General features: G+C 37.8%; 1 protein-coding gene across 3 annotated transcripts in view; it reads left to right on the forward strand.

The window, feature by feature from the left end:
- The window catches only part of HELZ (helicase with zinc finger), an 84,838-nt gene that overhangs the window by 8,449 nt on the left and 57,197 nt on the right, over nt 1-19,192 (forward strand). For 2 of the 3 annotated variants that reach the window (XM_082294085.1, XM_082294086.1), the window contains exons 2-7: nt 8,668-8,895; nt 10,686-10,722; nt 14,061-14,185; nt 16,340-16,396; nt 17,190-17,238; nt 17,658-17,733. In XM_082294085.1, coding sequence (XP_082150211.1) covers nt 8,686-8,895; nt 10,686-10,722; nt 14,061-14,185; nt 16,340-16,396; nt 17,190-17,238; nt 17,658-17,733 — 554 coding nt within the window. In that variant the 5' untranslated portion in view covers nt 8,668-8,685. Of the gene's footprint in view, nt 1-8,667; nt 8,896-10,536; nt 10,581-10,685; nt 10,723-14,060; nt 14,186-16,339; nt 16,397-17,189; nt 17,239-17,657; nt 17,734-19,192 lie in introns of those variants that run through there. The other variant, XM_082294087.1, reaches the window with a different exon arrangement.

The following is a 19,192-nucleotide window of genomic DNA, read 5'->3' on the forward strand; positions in this document are numbered from 1 at the left end:
TTTGAAGGCTAGGGCTCCTGTGTTCCCCCCGGTGTGATTTTGGATAAAAACGAGAGCACAGAAAATTCTCTTTCTGTTCTCCTGATACCAAGGTCCTCTTTCCTCCCAGCTTTACCTTCCTGCAGCACAGAGGAAGCAGCGACTGGATTTAAACAGAAGGTGCAAAATGCAGATTTTTGCAGAATTACGTACAATAAATGTAGAGATGGGGGTGGTTGAATGAGGAGAAGGAGATTGAAAAATATTAGTATTCGAAAGAAATAGAAGGGAGGCTGTGCAGTGTACATATGATTTATTTTATAATGCTAATACAGTTGTTTGTTGGAATACACTTTTGCTATCTGCATAAATTAGAAAGTGTTTCTGAAATGGAGTAAGGAATAGCAAAAAAGGAGAAGGCAAATCCTACTTAAGCCCCATCTTTGCTACACTTAATTTTCTGTATTTCTAATGATTTTCCCATGTAGCGATGTAGAGAAATGCTGGATACTCCTAAGTCACTCTGCAGACACTGAGTGCTCTGCGTTGGTCATGTTAAAGGGCTGTAGAGTACAGGCAGAGCATAATGGGGAAAAATCACTTCTAGATCTCTTAATGTGAATATAAGAAGTTTATAGAAACTTTGGCCTTGTGTGTTCTTATCTTAATTCTTTGAAAATGGGAATGTTGTCAGGATGATAAAGATACTTTCTTAATTCTTGTAAAGTGGTCTGTCACAGTATTGTAGACATCATTGAAGAGTTAGTGAAACATTCAAATGCTGTCTTTACAACAAGATTTGAGTAACACACAGTAAATAAGGCCTCAAGCCCTGTGCTGAAGTGTTTCACTGGATGTCCGTTAAGCAGCAGCCTTTGTTCTGCCTGCTCATTCCACCAGGTAGCCCTTGGAAAATGTACTCTGTGACTAACGCAGTTAGAGGCAATATCATAGTAATGCAGACACACAGAAGGCCAACATAAGCTTGTACAGATGCTTTTGTCCTCACACAACCTCAGACTGTCGAACTTTACAAGCTAGTATTTGTTCTGTGAAGTTAATGAATGCAATATGTATGTATATATTTGCTTTGTGTAACCAGGAACCTTGTATCTGTTGGCTGTGGATGGCTTTCAGACAACACCAGCACACATCATGTAGATGCTGTGCTTTGACTTGCCAGGTGTTTTGCTTAGTTCCGTCAGGACAGGTGATGTTTTCAGACATCTGTGTGAAAAAGGATCATTTTAAAGGCAGGATGTGAAGGTATTAGGGATGTGGTGGATGGGGTGGTTGCAAGTGCTGAGGCCATGAGTTATTTCTAGATTTTGAGCCAAAGATAGCCAGTCTGTCCATGTCTGAGTGTTGCTGCTGCTGGCTGCACAGATTGTCCTTTTGCTGCCATTTCCAAAATGAAAATAAAACAGATCAGTAAAGGTAATAAAGTATTAATAATCACTTAGTAGTCTGTACTGAAGTCATAACTGGCATGCAAAAAAAATGTAACTTGTTACTGTCTGTGGTGTATGTAAAGTGGTTTAAAGCCTGCAGAGGAACCAGATGCAGAAGGCATTTGGTCTTAATCTCAGTTGCCTCTGTCGTTATGTGAACGATAAACCACGCACGGCTCTCGTTTCCTTTTCAAGAAACGTGGTTGTGTTTATTCTATACTTTAGGTTCACAGGAGCAGACTCAAAGCTCCATTTATGTGGCCAGAGATCACTTGTCCTCCTAATTTATGGTGCTGTCTTTGATTTTTCAATGTGAAAGGATAGTCTAAGCATTTAGTGGTCGAGGGCATCATGAACCTCTCCTCTCCCCTTTTTCCCTTCCCCAAACAGGCATATCATGTTCCTCAGAGGCATTGGAGCAGGATTCTTGCTGCTGTTATGGTATAGAACAAAACCTTGAAATGTGCTTGCCTCATTCTATATGCTCCATTTCAGATTTAACATCATTTTTGTAATTGAAAGTAGGGTCATTTTGCCTGGAGTTGTACAACATTAGCCAAAGTAATTCAGTTATTTCAGAAAACTGATTAGATTGTCCTCTCTCAAGGGTGGAAGCTTTTGTATTTGTTCTGTAAGGTGTGCAGTGCATTTCTGAAAACTCCTTAGCTGCTATTACGGACTTCAGCCATAATTGCAATAAATGAGTGTGCAAGGTCTTTGCTGTTATATTTTTGTTGAAAGAAAAAGAGCTAAAAGCACCTTTCATATAATTCTTTTTTGCACCCTGTGTATGAAAGATGCACCATCCTTTTCCTCTCTGTTACATTGGTACAGTGCACTATCATGATCTACTCTCATTTTATTAAATGATTTTTTAGACTGGGATTATTTATGATGTGTAGGTCATGACATTAGGACAGCACATTTTTTTTCTGTATGTGTCTGTAAGTCACTTCTGTATTTTGTGCAGCTCTATTTTATTCCATCCTGGAGGCTTGAATAAAGTGGTTTTGGGTTTTTATTTTATTTTTTCATCTCAAGGCAAAGATGGGGTTATTTTACCACAATAGATAAGGAAAATAAATGGATATTTAATTTTATTTTACTGATATAAAGGTATATTAGTGGTATTTGGTAATAATACGAAACCAATTGACATCTAGAGATGGAAGCATGCCTTAAGATGGGATCACAAGAGATGCCAGAGCAACTCTATAATATGATTCAACAGTGGACAGATGTACTATTTCTTATTTTAGTTTGTGGACTGGCAAGTGCGGTTTGTTTGCAGAGTTTTGATAGTTGAATTTCAGTGGCCCCTGATTTTTAACTATTATGTTGGCATGTTCACAGTAGCTAACTTTTTTATTGTGTCATATATTCAAGATATTAATTCAGATTAAAACCCACATCTTTCCATACCTATATAAACTAAAGTATCTTGTCACTTTTTGCTTGATAATTTTGAGTGAGAGGGAAACTATTAATCACAGGGATTGTAGCCATACCAACTTTGTGACTTCTCAAATATTACTTGTATACATTATGGAAATAACAAATTTTTGAGCCCTTAATGTGTGAATTGCTTATATCTCAGTTTACCAGTAATAACTTTGTGAAAGGGATGGGATGTGTACTGCTTGGGTCTGTAGTCTAAAAACTTTGGAAACTCTGCTTTAGTGAAACCTGGAGACTGTTGGATGGATCATGGAGCAACTGCATGGAGCAGTTAAGCTGATGAATGCAGCCTATAGCATTGACTGTTATGGGCAAGAAAAACAAATAAGGCTTTCCTTTCACTGGTGAGTGATGCTTTGCTACAGCTCTTGATGGTAAATAGCAGCACATGGCAGTAATTGATAGGTAACTGATGTCTTGGTATCAGTAAGAGGCTGAGTTATAACTTAACCTTTCCCTGGGTCTGTTATCTGCCTTGTTACACATTTTTCATGAAACCTGCAGCATCTTCGAGACCCTTCAGACTTCTGGGAAATTCAGTTCCAATTGACTTGAAGCTCAGAACTTACTGAGAAAGGACAGAGCAACCAGTCTCGTAAATAAATCCAGTAGGTCTCTTACTGCTCTTAAAAGGAATTGCTGGGAAGTTCTGATAAACCAGCTGTCTTTTCTTGAGTATTGCCTGAATTTATTACATGTTTAAAACTTCTGTCCAGTTTGGTGGCCAGTCTGTGAGATGGGCTGAAAAATCCCAAAGGGTTGGGAAACAGAGTGCTTGCATTTCTGTAGAGAGGGGCAGGATGAGTGGAATTCATTGTGCCCTGCTCTCAGAGCCTGCACCAGCTTGACTCCAATAGGCAATGGAAGGGCAAATCTATCTCCTCCTCTCCTTTCCCGCAGGACAGCAGGCTGCTAACAGGAGGACATGGCTGAATGGCTTTGGCAAGGAATATTTTGTGCTTATTTCTCTCAGCAGAGCTGTTTGAAGGGTTATGGATTGTAATGGGAGGCAGCTGGAGAGGCTCTTCCCCTCCACATTCCCCATGGCAATGGGTCTCATTCATTTGCTTCACTCTGCGATTCCCAGGATGTGGCTCTTGAAGTAAATTCAATTGACAGTAAATCCCTACCAGTCTCACTGTAGGACTGCAAGTTGAACATCATTGCTTTAGCATAAATCTTTACAAGAGATGTTAATGTTTGGTTAAAATATGCAAATATTTACTGACTTGTCTACTGTTTGTCAGCTTGGCATGCGAGACCTTGGATCTGATCCTTCTGTCTTGGCAGACATTGGGAATTTTGCCAGTAACATTAATAGGAACAGCATTGTGCCCTCTAATCTGTTTGTTTATGAAGTACAGAGAGAGTTATCTGGCTAGATGCTTTACAGTGAATTGAAAAGGCATCTGTTTGAAATTTTTCTAGGAACCATCACATGCTTTAACTTATCATTATCTTAGTGCATGGACCCTTTGATTCCATAAAACACATCAGTAAGCTGTGGAGCATGGAAGTGCACAGTCATGAGTAAAACTGCTGTGAAACACTAGAATTTTAGTTCATGATGTTCTCTCCTCCTACATAGATTTTAATTTGAAGTTGGACTCATCAGACTGTGGAGTAGCTCTTCAGAGCCTCCTGTGCACCAAGCAGGCGTAGTGTTTACTTGGAAATAAATGACTGTGTAGATCACGTTGTTTATCGCTCTTCCTCCTCAAGCTGTCCCTTCTGCCTTTCCCAGCCCCCTCTGCACTTCTGGAGGGGAAATGTGCAGCTTTATTTGGAGATTAAATTTTAGTTACTCTTTTTGTATTTGTTTACAAAAGCCCTTTGGCAAGAAGGTGGAATACTCATTAGGAATATTGAGCCTGAAAATCATTAGTCGTAGGGGGGGAAAAATTGTCATGCTTAGTTGTAAAAACCACTGAGGTTTAAGTAACACCAGTTGGAACTAACCAGGTCTTTGAAACAATATTTTGTGGAAGATAAGCTGACTACAACTTGGCCTTCAAAGAAATGCAAGTTCAGTAAGTTCTCTTCTACTTAAGGGCAGGAGTTTTTTGAGGTACAAAGTATGATGCCAGATTATATATATAATATAATTTCTTAGGGAAGTCCCCCTATTTCAGATATGCAACTTCAGCCAGTGGGAATATGCCTGTTTACTGGTTCTTCAATATTTTGAAGATGTATTAAACTTCACTATAGGATAAGTTATTTCTCAAAATTGAATTTTGAACTCTTTCGGCATGTGGTTTTCCAGGTCTCTTTGAGACAATGAATAAACATGATGTTTGTCCTGTTACATGTTTAGTATTTTAATTTCAGTTTTGCAGACAGAAGTGAAGCTCATAAGTTTTGCAAAGAGAGTTGGGAGTATAGCACGGACCTTGTGACACTTCAGCTTTCAATTCTAATCTGTAATAAATTCTACTCTTAGACTGAACGTAGAAATTCCAGTTTTATGCTTGAAATCTTGAAAATAAAGATTTGTAGAACTGGAAATAAATTTCTTTTAACAAGTGCCTTCACGCCTTGGCTGTTAATGATTCTGTGAATACTTTAAGATTGGAAACGGCCTCGAAGGTTGAGTCCAACCTTTGACAAAATACCACTGTGCCAACTAAACCACATTGTGAAGTGCACTTGTTTTTGAGCACTTCCAGGGATGGTGACTCCATCACTTCCTGGGTAGCCCATTCCAATGCTTAGCCACTCTTCCAGTGAAGGAATTTTTCCTCAGATCCAGCCTAAACCTCTCTTGGTGCAGCTTGAGGCCATTTCCACTTGTCCTGTCACTTCTTCTCAGGGAGCACAGCCAGACTCCCACCTGGCCACAACCTCCTTTCAGACAACTGCAGGGATTGAGAAGGTCCCCCCTTAGCCTCCTTTTCTCCAGGCTGAACCCCAACAACTCCCTCAGCTGCTCCTGATCACACTGGTGCTCTAGACCCTTCCCCAGCTCTGTTCCCCTCTCTGGGCTCAAATGAGCCCCTCAGTGCCCTTCTTGAGGGGAGGAGCCCAGAACTGGACACTGGACTGGTAGTGAGGCATCAGCAGTGCCCAGCAGAGGTAGAGTCACTTTTCCTGGTCCTGCTGGGACTTAGGAACTGCTCTGAATGATTTTAAATGTAGGCAAGTCAGGTACTTCAACAGACTAGATTTTAAGAAATGGTGGTTGTAATTCATGTTCACAAGTTTCAGTTGCTGATACAGGGTACCAAAACTAGGAACAATGGTTTCTGAAGTCAGCAGGAAAGGTCAGGTGTCTCCAAGGAACAGTCTAGAGCACCTGGATTGGAATCTGAAGTCGATGGCACAAAGACCTAATAAATGTCCATATTTGAGTCTGCATGTATGGCCATAGGTGGGATTGAAATGAAATGAGAGCCTGAGTGCATAATTTTCCACATGTTGTCCACGTACTGGTTTTGTTTGTTATAATTTGATTTTTTTCCAAACAAATTACACTGCAGTGGCTCCGTATCTATCACTGTGTCCCATACACTGTGATTTTGGTGGGTTTTTTACACCCTGAAATATCATCAGTGTGACTCAGTTATCCAACAGCTTGGTCCTTACTGCTCTTGCTTCCACTTAATTTATGGGATTTTGCTCAGGGTCAGTTATGTCCTCTGAGGGACTCTGGAGTCTTCAAATTGACCAAAGAAATTGTGTGGCCACTTCTGGGTGTGTAAAATCCAGCTTCTCAAACACAAGAGTTCTATATTTATCCAACCAGTCAGCGTAAGGCAAATGATAAGGAACATCTTTGTCTTTTACGTGGTGCTGTGCTGGAGGAGAAGGGCTTTCAAATGCCTGTCAGCTGCACTGGCCAGGTCACTTAGGATGGAATCTGTGTTTAGTCAGCTCTTTGAGAATAAACACACAGAAGCTCTGCTCAGCCTTTTGGTCAAAGGAATCTTGGTTATATGTCAGCCAGGAAGTGAGGAAATCAAAAGTACAGCAGAGTTCATGGAGTCCTCTATTTTCAGTCCCTTAGGAGGAAAACAATGTACATGAGAAAAACATCGATTAACTGTTGTATCATTGTGGAAGCAGATCCTAGATTTGTGAAATACACAGTGGTCTAAAATGGTAGTGAAGTGGAAACCAGTGTGATTTTTAGTTGCATCTAGAAAGGGTCCTTGCATACACAGCCTAAGAATACCTAACATTTATGTAGTTGAAAATATGTGCTTAAGTGATCCAGCAGAATCTTTAATAGAATTACCTCATGAATGAGTTTACTCATGGAAATGCAAAACCTACTTGCCTGTTCCTATTCTGTTTGAAAATGCAGACACATTTTTAGCAGAAGAAAAAAAAATGTGGATGAATGAGGTAATATTTTACAAGGCTGTTATTAAGAAAGAGACACATGTCACAGATTTGTACCAGGATAACTGTGAAATAGTCATGCTTACGTTATTTCATTTTAGAGAAGATTTTTTTTTTAGTTGTGTATGAGAAATTTTTATATCAGTGTTGTAAAAGGGAAGCTAGTTTATGTCTTGAAACATCAATATTCCTTTATATAATTATTTTGATACTGAATGGAAATTTAGAATAGAAGGGAAAACACAGAACACTATGTTGTACAATATATTAAAAGACTTGTTTACATTTCTCCTGAATGTTGGCTTAGGCATGTGTTAATGGGAAAAGTGGGGTCATGGTTTATTTTTCATATGGGGAAAATGCATTTATTTGACTTCCAGATAAATTCTTGAAGTTACTTTACCTTCGGTTGAAAATCTGAAAATACCAAGTATAAAGGAAGCTTTTAACAGTGAATTTTTAAAGTGGACTAAAAATAGTTATTTGAGAGAATTGTAATAGTTGATCTGTAATCAGAAATATTGACAATATGCTGCTTGCTAAAAGCAAAAATGAGAATTGTTAGTTTTTTTCCTCTTTCAGTTATCAGAACCCGTTTTTGTGAAGTCTGCTTTAAAGTACAGTGTCTCTAGGGATGTGTATAATGGATTTAAATATTATGTCAATGAAGGGAGAATGTAGACAGAGATTACAGAAGTGCTTTGCTCTTCTGTTGGTGGTTCAGATGTAGATAACCATTTGTCTTAGTTTATTGGCAGATAATGTCTGTCTGTATACAGATTTCTATTATAACTATCTCAATCCCCTCAAATATTTACTTCAAAATTATTTAAGAAGTTCTGCACAAAGGTGTTGGTGTGGCAGGGGTATCTAGACTTTCTCAGCTGTAAATGTAGCTAAACCAGCAGGAGGAATACACAAGCGTTTGGTTTGCTGTTGACCCCCTGGTCTTTCCTATCCTTCCCTGTCCTCCCTGTTGTCCTTTCCCCAGAGGAAGCACCCCCTCCTCCTGAGTGTAGGTGAGAAGTACTTGGAAGAGAAGGTGTCGTGGAGTCCATGGCTGCAGGCTCAAGAGACAGCACTTAGGGGATGAGTTGTGTTCCTTCCAAAGCAAAGGTTGTGTTGCCATTGAAGACCCAAAAGCCTCTGCTTAAATCCATGCTGACTTTAAAATTTGAAACCCCTACTTACATTCTTAAAATAAATCGTGGGCTTTATGTACCTTCTTGAATTAGAATCAAAACCAAGAGCTGGGATGGAGAAAAGCCTGGGAAGAAATTAGTTAGTGAGAAGCTTGGTTTAGGAAATGTGACTGGCATAGCACGAGGGGGATGTGATACAGCACCTTGAGATGGGAATGGAAGTTGGTTGGCAAGTTTTCAGTGCCATTCCACAGCTAACCAACATTTTATCGTCCCCTCTGCCCCCGCTCTAGGATTTCTGTCCCTGAGTCATGGCAGACAGAAGACCAGAGAAGGCATGTGAACAAGCATGTGAATCTCTTAAGCAGCAGGATTATGAAGTGGCAGTGAAGCATTGCACAGAGGCTCTCCTTTCCCTCAGCCAGTACCCCCCAGCTCACCTCCTGGAGCCCTGCCAGGCAGAAATCGACCGCATCAAAATCGAGACTCTTCTGTATAGAATTGCTTCCTTTTTACAACTTGTGAGTGTGACTCTTTATAGTATCTAGTGAACTGGAAAGAAAAGTCAAATATCTTGTATTGTCAAGATTTAAATACAACTCAGAATTTTTGGCATGTTGCTCTGCCCACAGAATCCCTCTTGCTATGATGTGAGGCTTCTGTCTTGTAGCTCTCCCTGATCCGTTTATTTTTCAGGATTGGAACCTCTTACTTTGGGTCTCAATCACAGTTTTCTAAACAAATAAGGAAAAATACTTCAAACATTTAAAAAAAAAAAAAAAAAAATAAAAAAAAAAAAAAAATATATATATATATATATATTCCAGGAAGGCAAAGTAGCTAAGTTTAGGGTACATATGCTAAATTACATACCAAATTACCTTATCTTTAAAGAGCATGAAGTTAAAGTTTCCACAAATAAAAACACTCAAAAAATGAAGTTAAGAAATGCCAGAATCTAGGTATATACCCCTAGGTATATACCTGCTTTAGCTCCATTTGCATATGCCTAAAATTAGTTTTTTAATGCTTAATCCCAGCTTTCCAGGGCTAGACTAGCTCATATCTGGTGAAAGATGTAACTTTTAGACTCTGGCAAATATTTAGTGGAAAGGTGAAAACAGGTCTTTGTAAATGCAAAGCAAGAAGCATAACCCTGAATTATAGGTGACCCCATTGCCAAAGTCGTGTCCTTCCTTTAAAGCATCAGAACTACAGTTTCTTAAGGGAAAGGACATTACAGTGCTTAAGAATAAGCCTACAACCTGCATTTTCTTACCTTTCCGTAACGCTGTTACAGATTTACAGGGGCCTTATCCACTCCAAATCTTTATGTATTGTGTAGGAGCTGTTTCATCCCAGGTGGAAAAAGTTTGGCCAAGTCATAAGACCTTGCTGGGCAGCTTTAAGACAAATCTTGCTCATCTGATGAGGGAGTGTTTTTAAGCATTCTTTAAATAAATAGCTGGATTGGACTATTCAGTGTGCAAAACAAGAATTGGGAAACCTCTTAAATGAAGAAGTGACCTATCTTATGGCTCCTCAGGGGAAGAGATTCACAAATAACTGAGGCTGGTTTTTCTATTAGAAGTTGTGTTACCACAGACTTGACCTCTCAAAATTATTTCCATAAGCAAATACGCACACTGGTGCTTGGAGTATTTAATACATTTCTGACGCCATTCTTTGAAAATCCTCTGAGACACCTATCTGGATGTTCATTATAGTGCTATTATTGCAGTAAGTCTGCAGGGAGTTTGGAAAAAGACTTGAAATCAAAACTTTCCTATTAAAGATTTGAATTCTATAGATATGTAAAGTCTTAAAAGTAAAAGAGGAAAACAATCCAAACTTTCCTTCTTGTTTTCTAAACAAAATAATCTTCAAAATCACTTCTGAAAAGACAGAATAAAATAATGTGTGTATCTTAAAATTTCAACAGATCCATAGTAGTGCAAGGTTAAAAACCACACAGTGTCTAGAAAGTTAAGTTTTCTATTTTTTTTCCTAGGTGTTGTATAAAACATACACCTTTGCACATTCAGGTTCTTCTTTTAAAATGTCTCCGTGCTGACAATTTGAGAAAAAGTCAGCATTTTAAGAATTAACTGAGAATTTGAGGAAGAGTCAGCATTCTAAGAATAAATTATATTATAATTGACGTGTGATTTATGTTCTTTACATGTTCTACCCAGGAAAAGACAAGGTAATGATTTCTAAAAAGTTTTACAAAACTTGTAATTCAAGCATGTAGTTGTTTATGCTAACTGGAATAATGCTATTTTTAAACTTTTCATGTTTTACCTTTCAGAAAAAGTATGGGCAAGCAGATGAAGACTGTAGGCATGGTATGCTTATTTTCTTTTTTTATTAAATAGTGTTATGAATTGCAGTCAGTTGTCTGAATTTTTAAAACTGATGCCCAGATTTGTTAGTTTGCTAACAGTTTTTTTTTTCCTATTTAAAATTATGTATCTGCTTTATAATACTTTTTCTGGTTTTTTGTTTTTTTTTTTTTTTTCCTTAAAGAGAGATATCACTATTTTTCAGCTCTTGCTCATGTACCAGGACTCAAATACATGTCTTTGGCACAGTGGTGCAATTTAGCTAATAGTTATTTTAGTGCACAAATGTAGGAAGAGTTGATAATGTCAGGATTCTTATGAAGATAAAGACAAAAAGACAGCTGATTGTTCTGCCTTTCTTCCCAAGGACATGGTGGATATTTTGGTTTGCATTTGGGCCTTAGTTCAGAGAAAATCAAGATGATGCACATTTGTTAAAGCTTCCAAATTACCTATGTCACATTGAAGTTGAGCCTTTCATGTTTCGCTGCCTTGTTCAGTTTGGGTGTTTTTGAAGGAGTTAACCATCTTTCCTTATCCTCTGTTGTTCATGTATAACGCAAATTATTCAGAATTCACTGAGAGCTCACTGAGTTTGGAAAGTGTTGGAACACAGTTTATCAGTTAGATTTGGAAAGAAAAGGTGGGTAGGTCCTACCTTTCGGTTTTAATTCTTTAACTACTCCTGAATGTTAAAGGAAGTTTTTTCAGGTGCAGTTTTGTTACACAGACTGTGATCTACTCTTCAGACATTCCTATGCTAGCAATGATAATCTTTAAATTGTTCCTTTCTGGGTTTGTGGATTTTAATTTGGTTTGGGTTTTCTTTAATGTGTTTGTCTTCACTGATAGTCAAGTCATAGTTTGGGGAATATGTGGGGCTCTGCAGCCTGCTTGTAAAGGTCCATAAAAATTGACGAAGAAAAAGAAACTTGCTTTCTCTAGGTGTAAAATTAAAGTTTAATAACTTACAAAAGTCTGAATGTCTCTTAATCAGTACCATTCTTAAAATAGCCTGAAAGTTTTAAAAAATTTCTTTTACCTTATTGATGTATGCTATAGGGGTGTAATATTCTAACTTCAGAGTTGTCTTTCATGATGGCAAATAAAAGTGAGAGACATATGGAAAGCCGAATGATGGTTAAAGGAGGTAGGAGGGAGAATGCTGTTTTTAATGAATAGTGTTCTCATTGATGAGCTCTGATGGGTTTGTCATAGGGGACTGGGGTGACATTTATCTGTGGAAGTTTTTCTTGGTGTGTGTGTCAGTTATCAGTATCTCAAAGGAACTGTCATGGTAACTGCTTGTCATCTCTCACTGGACAGGCATAGAAGTGGGTGGAATAGGACCACTGATCTCTTATCTTGTTTTTTAAAATTAAGTAGGAAAAACCAGCCTTTAAATGTATATTAGTTAACAAAGAAATAGCATCCAGATTAATGTTAATTTCCTTCATTCATGCCAGCATATTCTGCACATATTTTTTTCCAGATCTAAAACTGAGGACATTTTTGAACTTACTAATGCCATATTTATGTATGTATATAAAAATGTTGTGTATGTGTTTATATATATATACACACATATACATATACCATATACATATACACGTACACACATATACACATACCATATTTTTATGAATATACGAATGAATGATTTGGTTGTGGTTCTCCATGATGTGTGGTTATCAATTGTAGCCCAGCACCTGACATTTAGAGTATCTGCTATCTGCATTTATGATCTCAGAAGGTCTTAGTTTTAGTTTGATGTTTGAAGTATTGGGAAGAAACAACCTTAGCATGGACTACTTGATACTCACACTCCTTGATGCTCACAGGCTTTTTATAGTGGGCAAAGCTTTTTTACAAGACTTGACACATTGCACAGCTATGATGGTTTTATTTGAACCTGAATGATCAGTGTATTTTGGAATAGCTGGAGAAATACATGTTCTTTATAGTATGCTGCTTGCAGTGTTACAAGGAATTATGATAACTTAAAATCTGTTAAATTATTCCACAAATCTTTCCCAAAAGATACTGGTTAATGTGTTGCAACTTTTTATGTGCAACTGTATGTTTTAGCTTGGTGATATTATGCAGATAGTGGTATATATCATAATTGGAGATTTAATCTTTGAGATTAAAATAGCAAACTGTCAGACATGTTAAAGCTATTTTCGGTGCTTCTGCTTCTGATTTGGGAAGTAAGTTCTATTTTTGGCAATGTGGTCAGTACTATCACAGTGGTGAATTCAGACTAATTTTTGAGGCACTTTATAAGAAAGGATTTAGTTACCGTTGCAGTTTGAAGAGATGCTTAGCTGTTTTTATTTAAATGTTTTGTGGGACTATTTCTTTATTGAGCCTTTAATGCAATTTCTGTTAACGACGTGAACGTCTGTTGAGTGAGGAGTTTTGATTTATTTTTCTAAAATGTAACCCTGAAGTTGTGGTGAATGTGAAATTCCTATTAGCACTAACAGGGGCTGTTTGCATCTGCATGAGTAGCACTATAAACACAGATGTTGATGTTGCCTGCAATAACAGTTATTTTATAATTCCTTAATTTTAAACAACTGTCCAGCCTTCTTTTCAATTCACACACTAGGCTTGCTAAGCTTTTTAGTCACACTGGCATTTCCTTTTCTGGACAGGTAATACATGTGATTAAGTGTTGTTCCAGCTTGTCTGAAGCACGTCTGTATTGTGAAATCCTGTCCCTGCTGGAAGTGTTCAGGAAAGTGTCTGTTTGGCACTGCTTGCTGCTGATCCCGTGCTAGGAAGCATTCAGAAAGTTTTCTGTTACATGGAGCCTGTAAATTTCTGGGCTCAGACAGTCGTTCCTATATGCCACACTTTGCAGCATAAGTGAATAAAAGCCCTTTTAAAGGAGCAGGAATTGCCCATGAGGAGGTTGGCTATTTTTGGAAACGACAGGGCATGCATTTTGTGAGCATGAATGGATCTTCCTGAGCATGTTTGTGTTACTGAGAGGTTGTTGGTTGCTATTTCTTTTTTTACTCCTTCTGTGAGAGGAGGTCCTTTGTGTCTGTGTCAGATATTTGAATTTACCCTTCCCATATTTAATTTATGTCTATTTTAGCATGCAAACATGACAACCTTTTTTGAGCTCATGTGCAGCATTTATTAGATGGTGGGAGACAAGCTTCAAGTTAATATTAGACAACAGCACATGATACTTAATTTACATCCAAGAAGCCCTGGATTCAACCTGAGCCTCAGACTTTGTTCTCTTGTTAAGGCTGAAGGAAAACTGTATGTATGACTTAAATGTTTGGTGTGCTGAGGATAATGGTAGCTGATTTGTGTTGCAGTGCTGGGAGAGGGGCTGGCCAAGGGCGATGGATCTCTCCGGGCAGTGCTCTGCTGCATGCATCTCAAAGGGAAGCTGCAAATTGTGTCTAATGTTCTTTCCAAATCACTGATGGGGGAATCACTGGTAAGTGGGTTTGCTGCAATCGACATGATTTAAAAAAACAGTTTTAAATTTCCTTCTTTTAAAAAATCTGTTTAATAACAAACTTCCAAACATACGTTTCACTGGCAGGTTGCAACAAAAATTATTTGTGTGGAAAAGATAAATATATGGGCACACATATGTCATCAGGATGCCAGGTTCTTGCATAACCAGTGTTTCAGAGTTGTTAGGATTTTGAAAAGTTTTTTCATTGTTGGCCCGGAATCATCAGGGAATGTAAAATAAATTTGCATATTTGTGTGATTGACGAGAATAATACAAATCTCAAACTTTTGCTTGCTTATTCTAAATTTTACCTGACCCCATTTTGCATGGACTTCTGGAATTCTGTCCATTAAAGCAGAAAAATTATTGATTGGACTTTCAAATAACTGGCCCATGATAAGTTGTAAGACAGCATAAAAAGCTTTTCAGGAAAAGAACAAAAGCTTTGCATTTCAAGACGAAGGTAGAGGTCTGAGTTCAAAGCTTCTATTTTACCCTTGAACTGTTAAAACTTGTAAAGACGCTTTTAACCCCAGATGTGTAAGTAACTTCTGACTCCTATGTGACTACTCATATGGGGAAAATTAGGGACATATGTGAGTCTCTAAAAAATAGCGTCTTTTTAATTTCTGTTATCTGGATTAAATAGGAAGTTCATCATCATGAACTGCTGGTCTTAATAAACAGAAACATGGTCATAGCTTGGTCAGACTGAGGGGAACGTGTGACATCAGAAACTTGCAGGAGAACCTCTTACCCTGAGATTGGATCCTGTCTCCTGTATCTTGGTGCTTAACTGAATCAGTAGGTTATTTATGAGAGTTCTGTTTGTCTGTCTGGGCTGTATCCTGAATTCCCTTCCCCCCGGCCATTGGCTACTTTTACATAAAGAAAGGGTTTTTTTTCTTTGTTTAGCTGTTTTCTAATGAAAAAATGTTTCATTGAAAAATTCCTGGTGAGGTTGAAGGAAACCTCTTGCCTTCAGGAAAAATTAGTAAAATAGCCTTATTGCAGGGAATGTAGAGTGCCCTTGTTTTGAGCTGCTGTTGTGCAAATAAAGGTACCTTTGTATAGAGTTCCAGAGTGTCATCCCAAAGCAGAGTTTGAGAGGTTTTTACAAGCTTTAGATTGTTAGACACAGTTGTTTTCAGTAGGAATATAAAAATCAGCAGCTGATTTTCTGACTTGTGCCATTGTTTGAAAAAAGAAGTGAAACAAAGTTTTGGAATGAATTTATTGAAGAATTGGAATCCATCCAGTTTCCTCCCCAGTGGCTTAAGAGAATGATTCTTGGTAACATTTTTTGCTCTAATACATTTAAGCTCAACAAGTTCAATTTTCAGCCTTCTGCTGCAAAAGTGAAAAATCATTTTGGAAAAAGCCTGAGTGTGAGGATTGTTAAGTGTGTAAGTTTTCAGCAAAGAGTAATTTCTGCTGCTCCGTAGCACAGTCAGAACATGGAGAAATCTAACAAATGTAGGAGCACTTAATTAAATTTCTGCAAGAGATTATAGAAACAAACCCCATAGGTCTGGGTTCCTTTAATCCAAGTTTTGACTTAAAAGAGTGTGAAATTGTTACGAATAGCTATGTATTTCACATAAATTCAATTTTGAAAGATTTTTACTTCAGTTGTACTTGACTATGCAGTTAGTTACATGGCTAATCTTTACTTTTGAGGGAAAACTCCAAAAATTACACAGTCTACATCAGAGCAGGAAGAGTTATGGAGCTGCAGAAATTAGTGATCTGTAAAGCAGATCCTTAAAAAGAAATGAATCCATCACTCCAACAGCAGTGAAAGATTGTTATATTAATTCTTCAGAGCTGAAGTGTTGCAGTAACCGTGGTATAATTTTTTCCTCAAGTTCTTCTTAATATGGTACTTTCCTGAATTGTCCTGTATGGATACTTGCTGTAAGTCTAGTGCTGGTTTTGGCCAGTGTAGAATTCACTCTTTCACCATAATGTTTACTCAGTTTTATTTAGTGTCATTTAAAATTGGTGTTGTAAGTCAAACTTGACTTTTCATTCTTGCCTTTCTCTTGGTATTGAGGGGGCAATGGACTTGCTTGCTGTGGTTTAATGCATGTAATGGTGTTCATTAATTAATATTCTTTCTGCCCCCAGAACGGGATGGTAACTAAAGATCTGACACGACTGAAAACACTTCTTGCTGAAACAGAGGTAATAATGAGGATATTATTGGGAAAATAATGAGCAGTACCTGAAGCAGCTGAAGGGCTGCTTTCCATGTGTCCCAGGAGATCCAGGCTCAGATCCAGGCTGAGAACACACTGGTTCAAACATTATTGTTTCTGCTGGTGTGTTGGTCTTTACCCAACAACGTCTTGCAGGACATATGAGAAAATAAAAAATGATGCTAATAGGTTGTTTATTCTCGAAGTAGAAAGAATTCCAAGCATTTAGATATGCTTTATTTATTTATTTATTTATTATGTTTTTCTCTGTTGGAAATTGGTCTGAAGTAATAAACATGACTTCAGAATTTTTTTAACAATATAAATACCTTCTTAATCACCTTTTTTTTTTTTTGTACTGGACATCAAACTCTCCTGTCTGCTGATTAAATTGTCCCCTCTCTTTTTTTTCCTTATGCTTAGTCATTTATTTGAGCTTTATTTTTGATGTAGATTGAAAGCTGAAGGACTTATTAATGCAGCTTAGTTTTTGGTGTTTTAGAAATTCACTGCAGTCCACATTAAGTTGATCACAGGATGGAGTTTGGTCTTGTAAAAATCTCTAAAATTTTCTTCTAACCAGTTGACTTTGTGTTCCTGTCAAAATTCCTGTTATCATCAGAATCCCTGTTATCAGCAGGGTTTATGACTGGAAGTAATTTCAACTTATGAGTGATATTTTTGTAATAGTTGTTCTAAAACCCATTTTGACAGCAGTTCCTGTTGATGAAATTGTTTTGTGTTCCTTTATAACTGTGGGCTTTTTTATGTAATTTTAGGCAGCTGGTAAAGTACCATCAGGATATCATGTAGAAGATTTAGAAGAAGGTATGTAACTCAATTTTAAAGCTACATAATTTCCTAGTGAGAAGACTTGGATCCTGCTGAATGCTCAGCGCTGCATTTCAGGCAAAAAGCAAAAAAGGGGCTTGACTGTTGTGATGAGCCCCACTGTCTGAGGTAGAATTATCTCAGTGGTGACTGGATTTGGAGGCAGAAGTTTCTGTTTATTGACCAGGGGGCTCTATCAGGGCCTGTTCCGTTCTGGAGATGGTTTGAAACTTGCCTTCACAACCTGTGCTCTAAATGAGTTTGTTAGGGATTGTAAATCAATTCTGGAAGGGATAATTTTGCTTGTGTCCAGCTACACCTTGGGTTGATGATTAGAGATATGGATCCCTGAGCAGTTGGTGTCTGACTGGAAAACTCTTGGCAATTGACAATTAACCCTGGTTGTGTCTCGGCAGGGTCCCGGGACAGTTGGCACTTCCGTCCCCCTCCCAGGGGCGTCACGAGCAGTGAGGAATACACACTCTGTAAAAGGTAAACTCTGTGCTTCATGTTAAGCTCCTCCAAGGGAGCAGAATGGTTCCTCTTTTATTTACCTGCTGACAGAATGATTAAGGGGCAGGAAAGCGAAGGTACTTGTTAGAACAGGAGCTGACCTGTTCACAGATTTTTGGAAGGGTCAGTTTATCCAAGAGCACTTCAGTTTATAGAATGGAATCACTATAAAACTCAGTTTTCATAATATAGTTGTTTGAGGGGCATTTTTCTAGTGACAGGTCAGCATCTGTCTTTCTCCCCTACCTTTTCTAATTCGGATGATTTCAGAGGTGTGAAAATTTCCCCAAGCAGCAGTGTAAGCACATTGAAGCGCAGTGAGGTTATGGTGCTGCCTTCAGATGAATGGGCTTTGTCTTCAGATTAAACAAAAAAAGTAGAATTTTCCTCAGATCTCATTATTTGTCCTTTTGCATAAACTCAAATACACAGAGAAGATCCAGTGGCTTGCATTGGTGTTTTTCCTTGTCTTTTCCAGTCTTCTGGTCAATAATGCCTGTACTTAAGTGTTGTTAATTGTGATCTACATAAAACTGTATTAATATATATGGGGAGGAACCATCATTATGCACTTGCTTCTGCCATTTATGTAACAAATGCAAATTATTTTCAAAAGTTCTGACCTGCTTTTTAAATGAAATGACTGAATTGCTGATTTTGAGCTACTTCTGGCATGATTTTCTAGAGATGCTAAATCTTGGCAACTTTTCTTGACTCTTAATCATGTCTGGTGCTTATGCAGCAATTTAAAAAAAGCAGATATTTACAGTTTTTAGCTTGTGGTGATCTTTTGTTGAGTAACATCTATCCCATGTTTCCAACCACTGCTCTGAAACATTTTTCCACTAAAGCTATAATGAGCTTTATGCTCACTGTTAACCGTTCCAGTGAGAAGGATGTGCCTTACTGAGCAAATCCCTCTGAACAGCATCATTCTGACCAGAGACTAAAGATTTTAGTTCCTTATGAGGAGACAGTTGCAGGTACTGAATATGAATTTTTGAAGTTCTGGTTTATTTTTCCCCTGTGTGCCGTAAAGCAGTAGGAGTGCAGCATATTTATTCTAGATAATGAAGCTATGGAATTGCAGGAGGTATTAAATAAGAAGGTAGAATTGAGGGGAAAAAAAAAGTGTTAAAAATACGAACAATGGGATCTTGGAAAACCTGTATAATGGTGACAAATTCTGAAGTAATATGCTTTCCTCTTAAATAATCAAAAGGAAACCCACTTGATTTTAAATCTGTTATATAGGTTATAAGAACAGGTCAGCAATTTTTTATGCTTGCACTCCATTTACTTTAGGCTGTGAAAATCATAATTGTACTTTAGCATTCTAATGCAGTGGTGAATTGGAAAATTGACAGTAAAAGTACTGAAATTGACTGCCAGGAAAAACATTTTAATTTCAAATATATCAAGAAACATAGCTTGAGAA

This window comes from Coloeus monedula (genome assembly GCF_965178545.1).
Source record: "Coloeus monedula genome assembly, chromosome: 19".
In the NCBI taxonomy this organism is placed as follows: domain Eukaryota; kingdom Metazoa; phylum Chordata; class Aves; order Passeriformes; family Corvidae; genus Coloeus; species Coloeus monedula.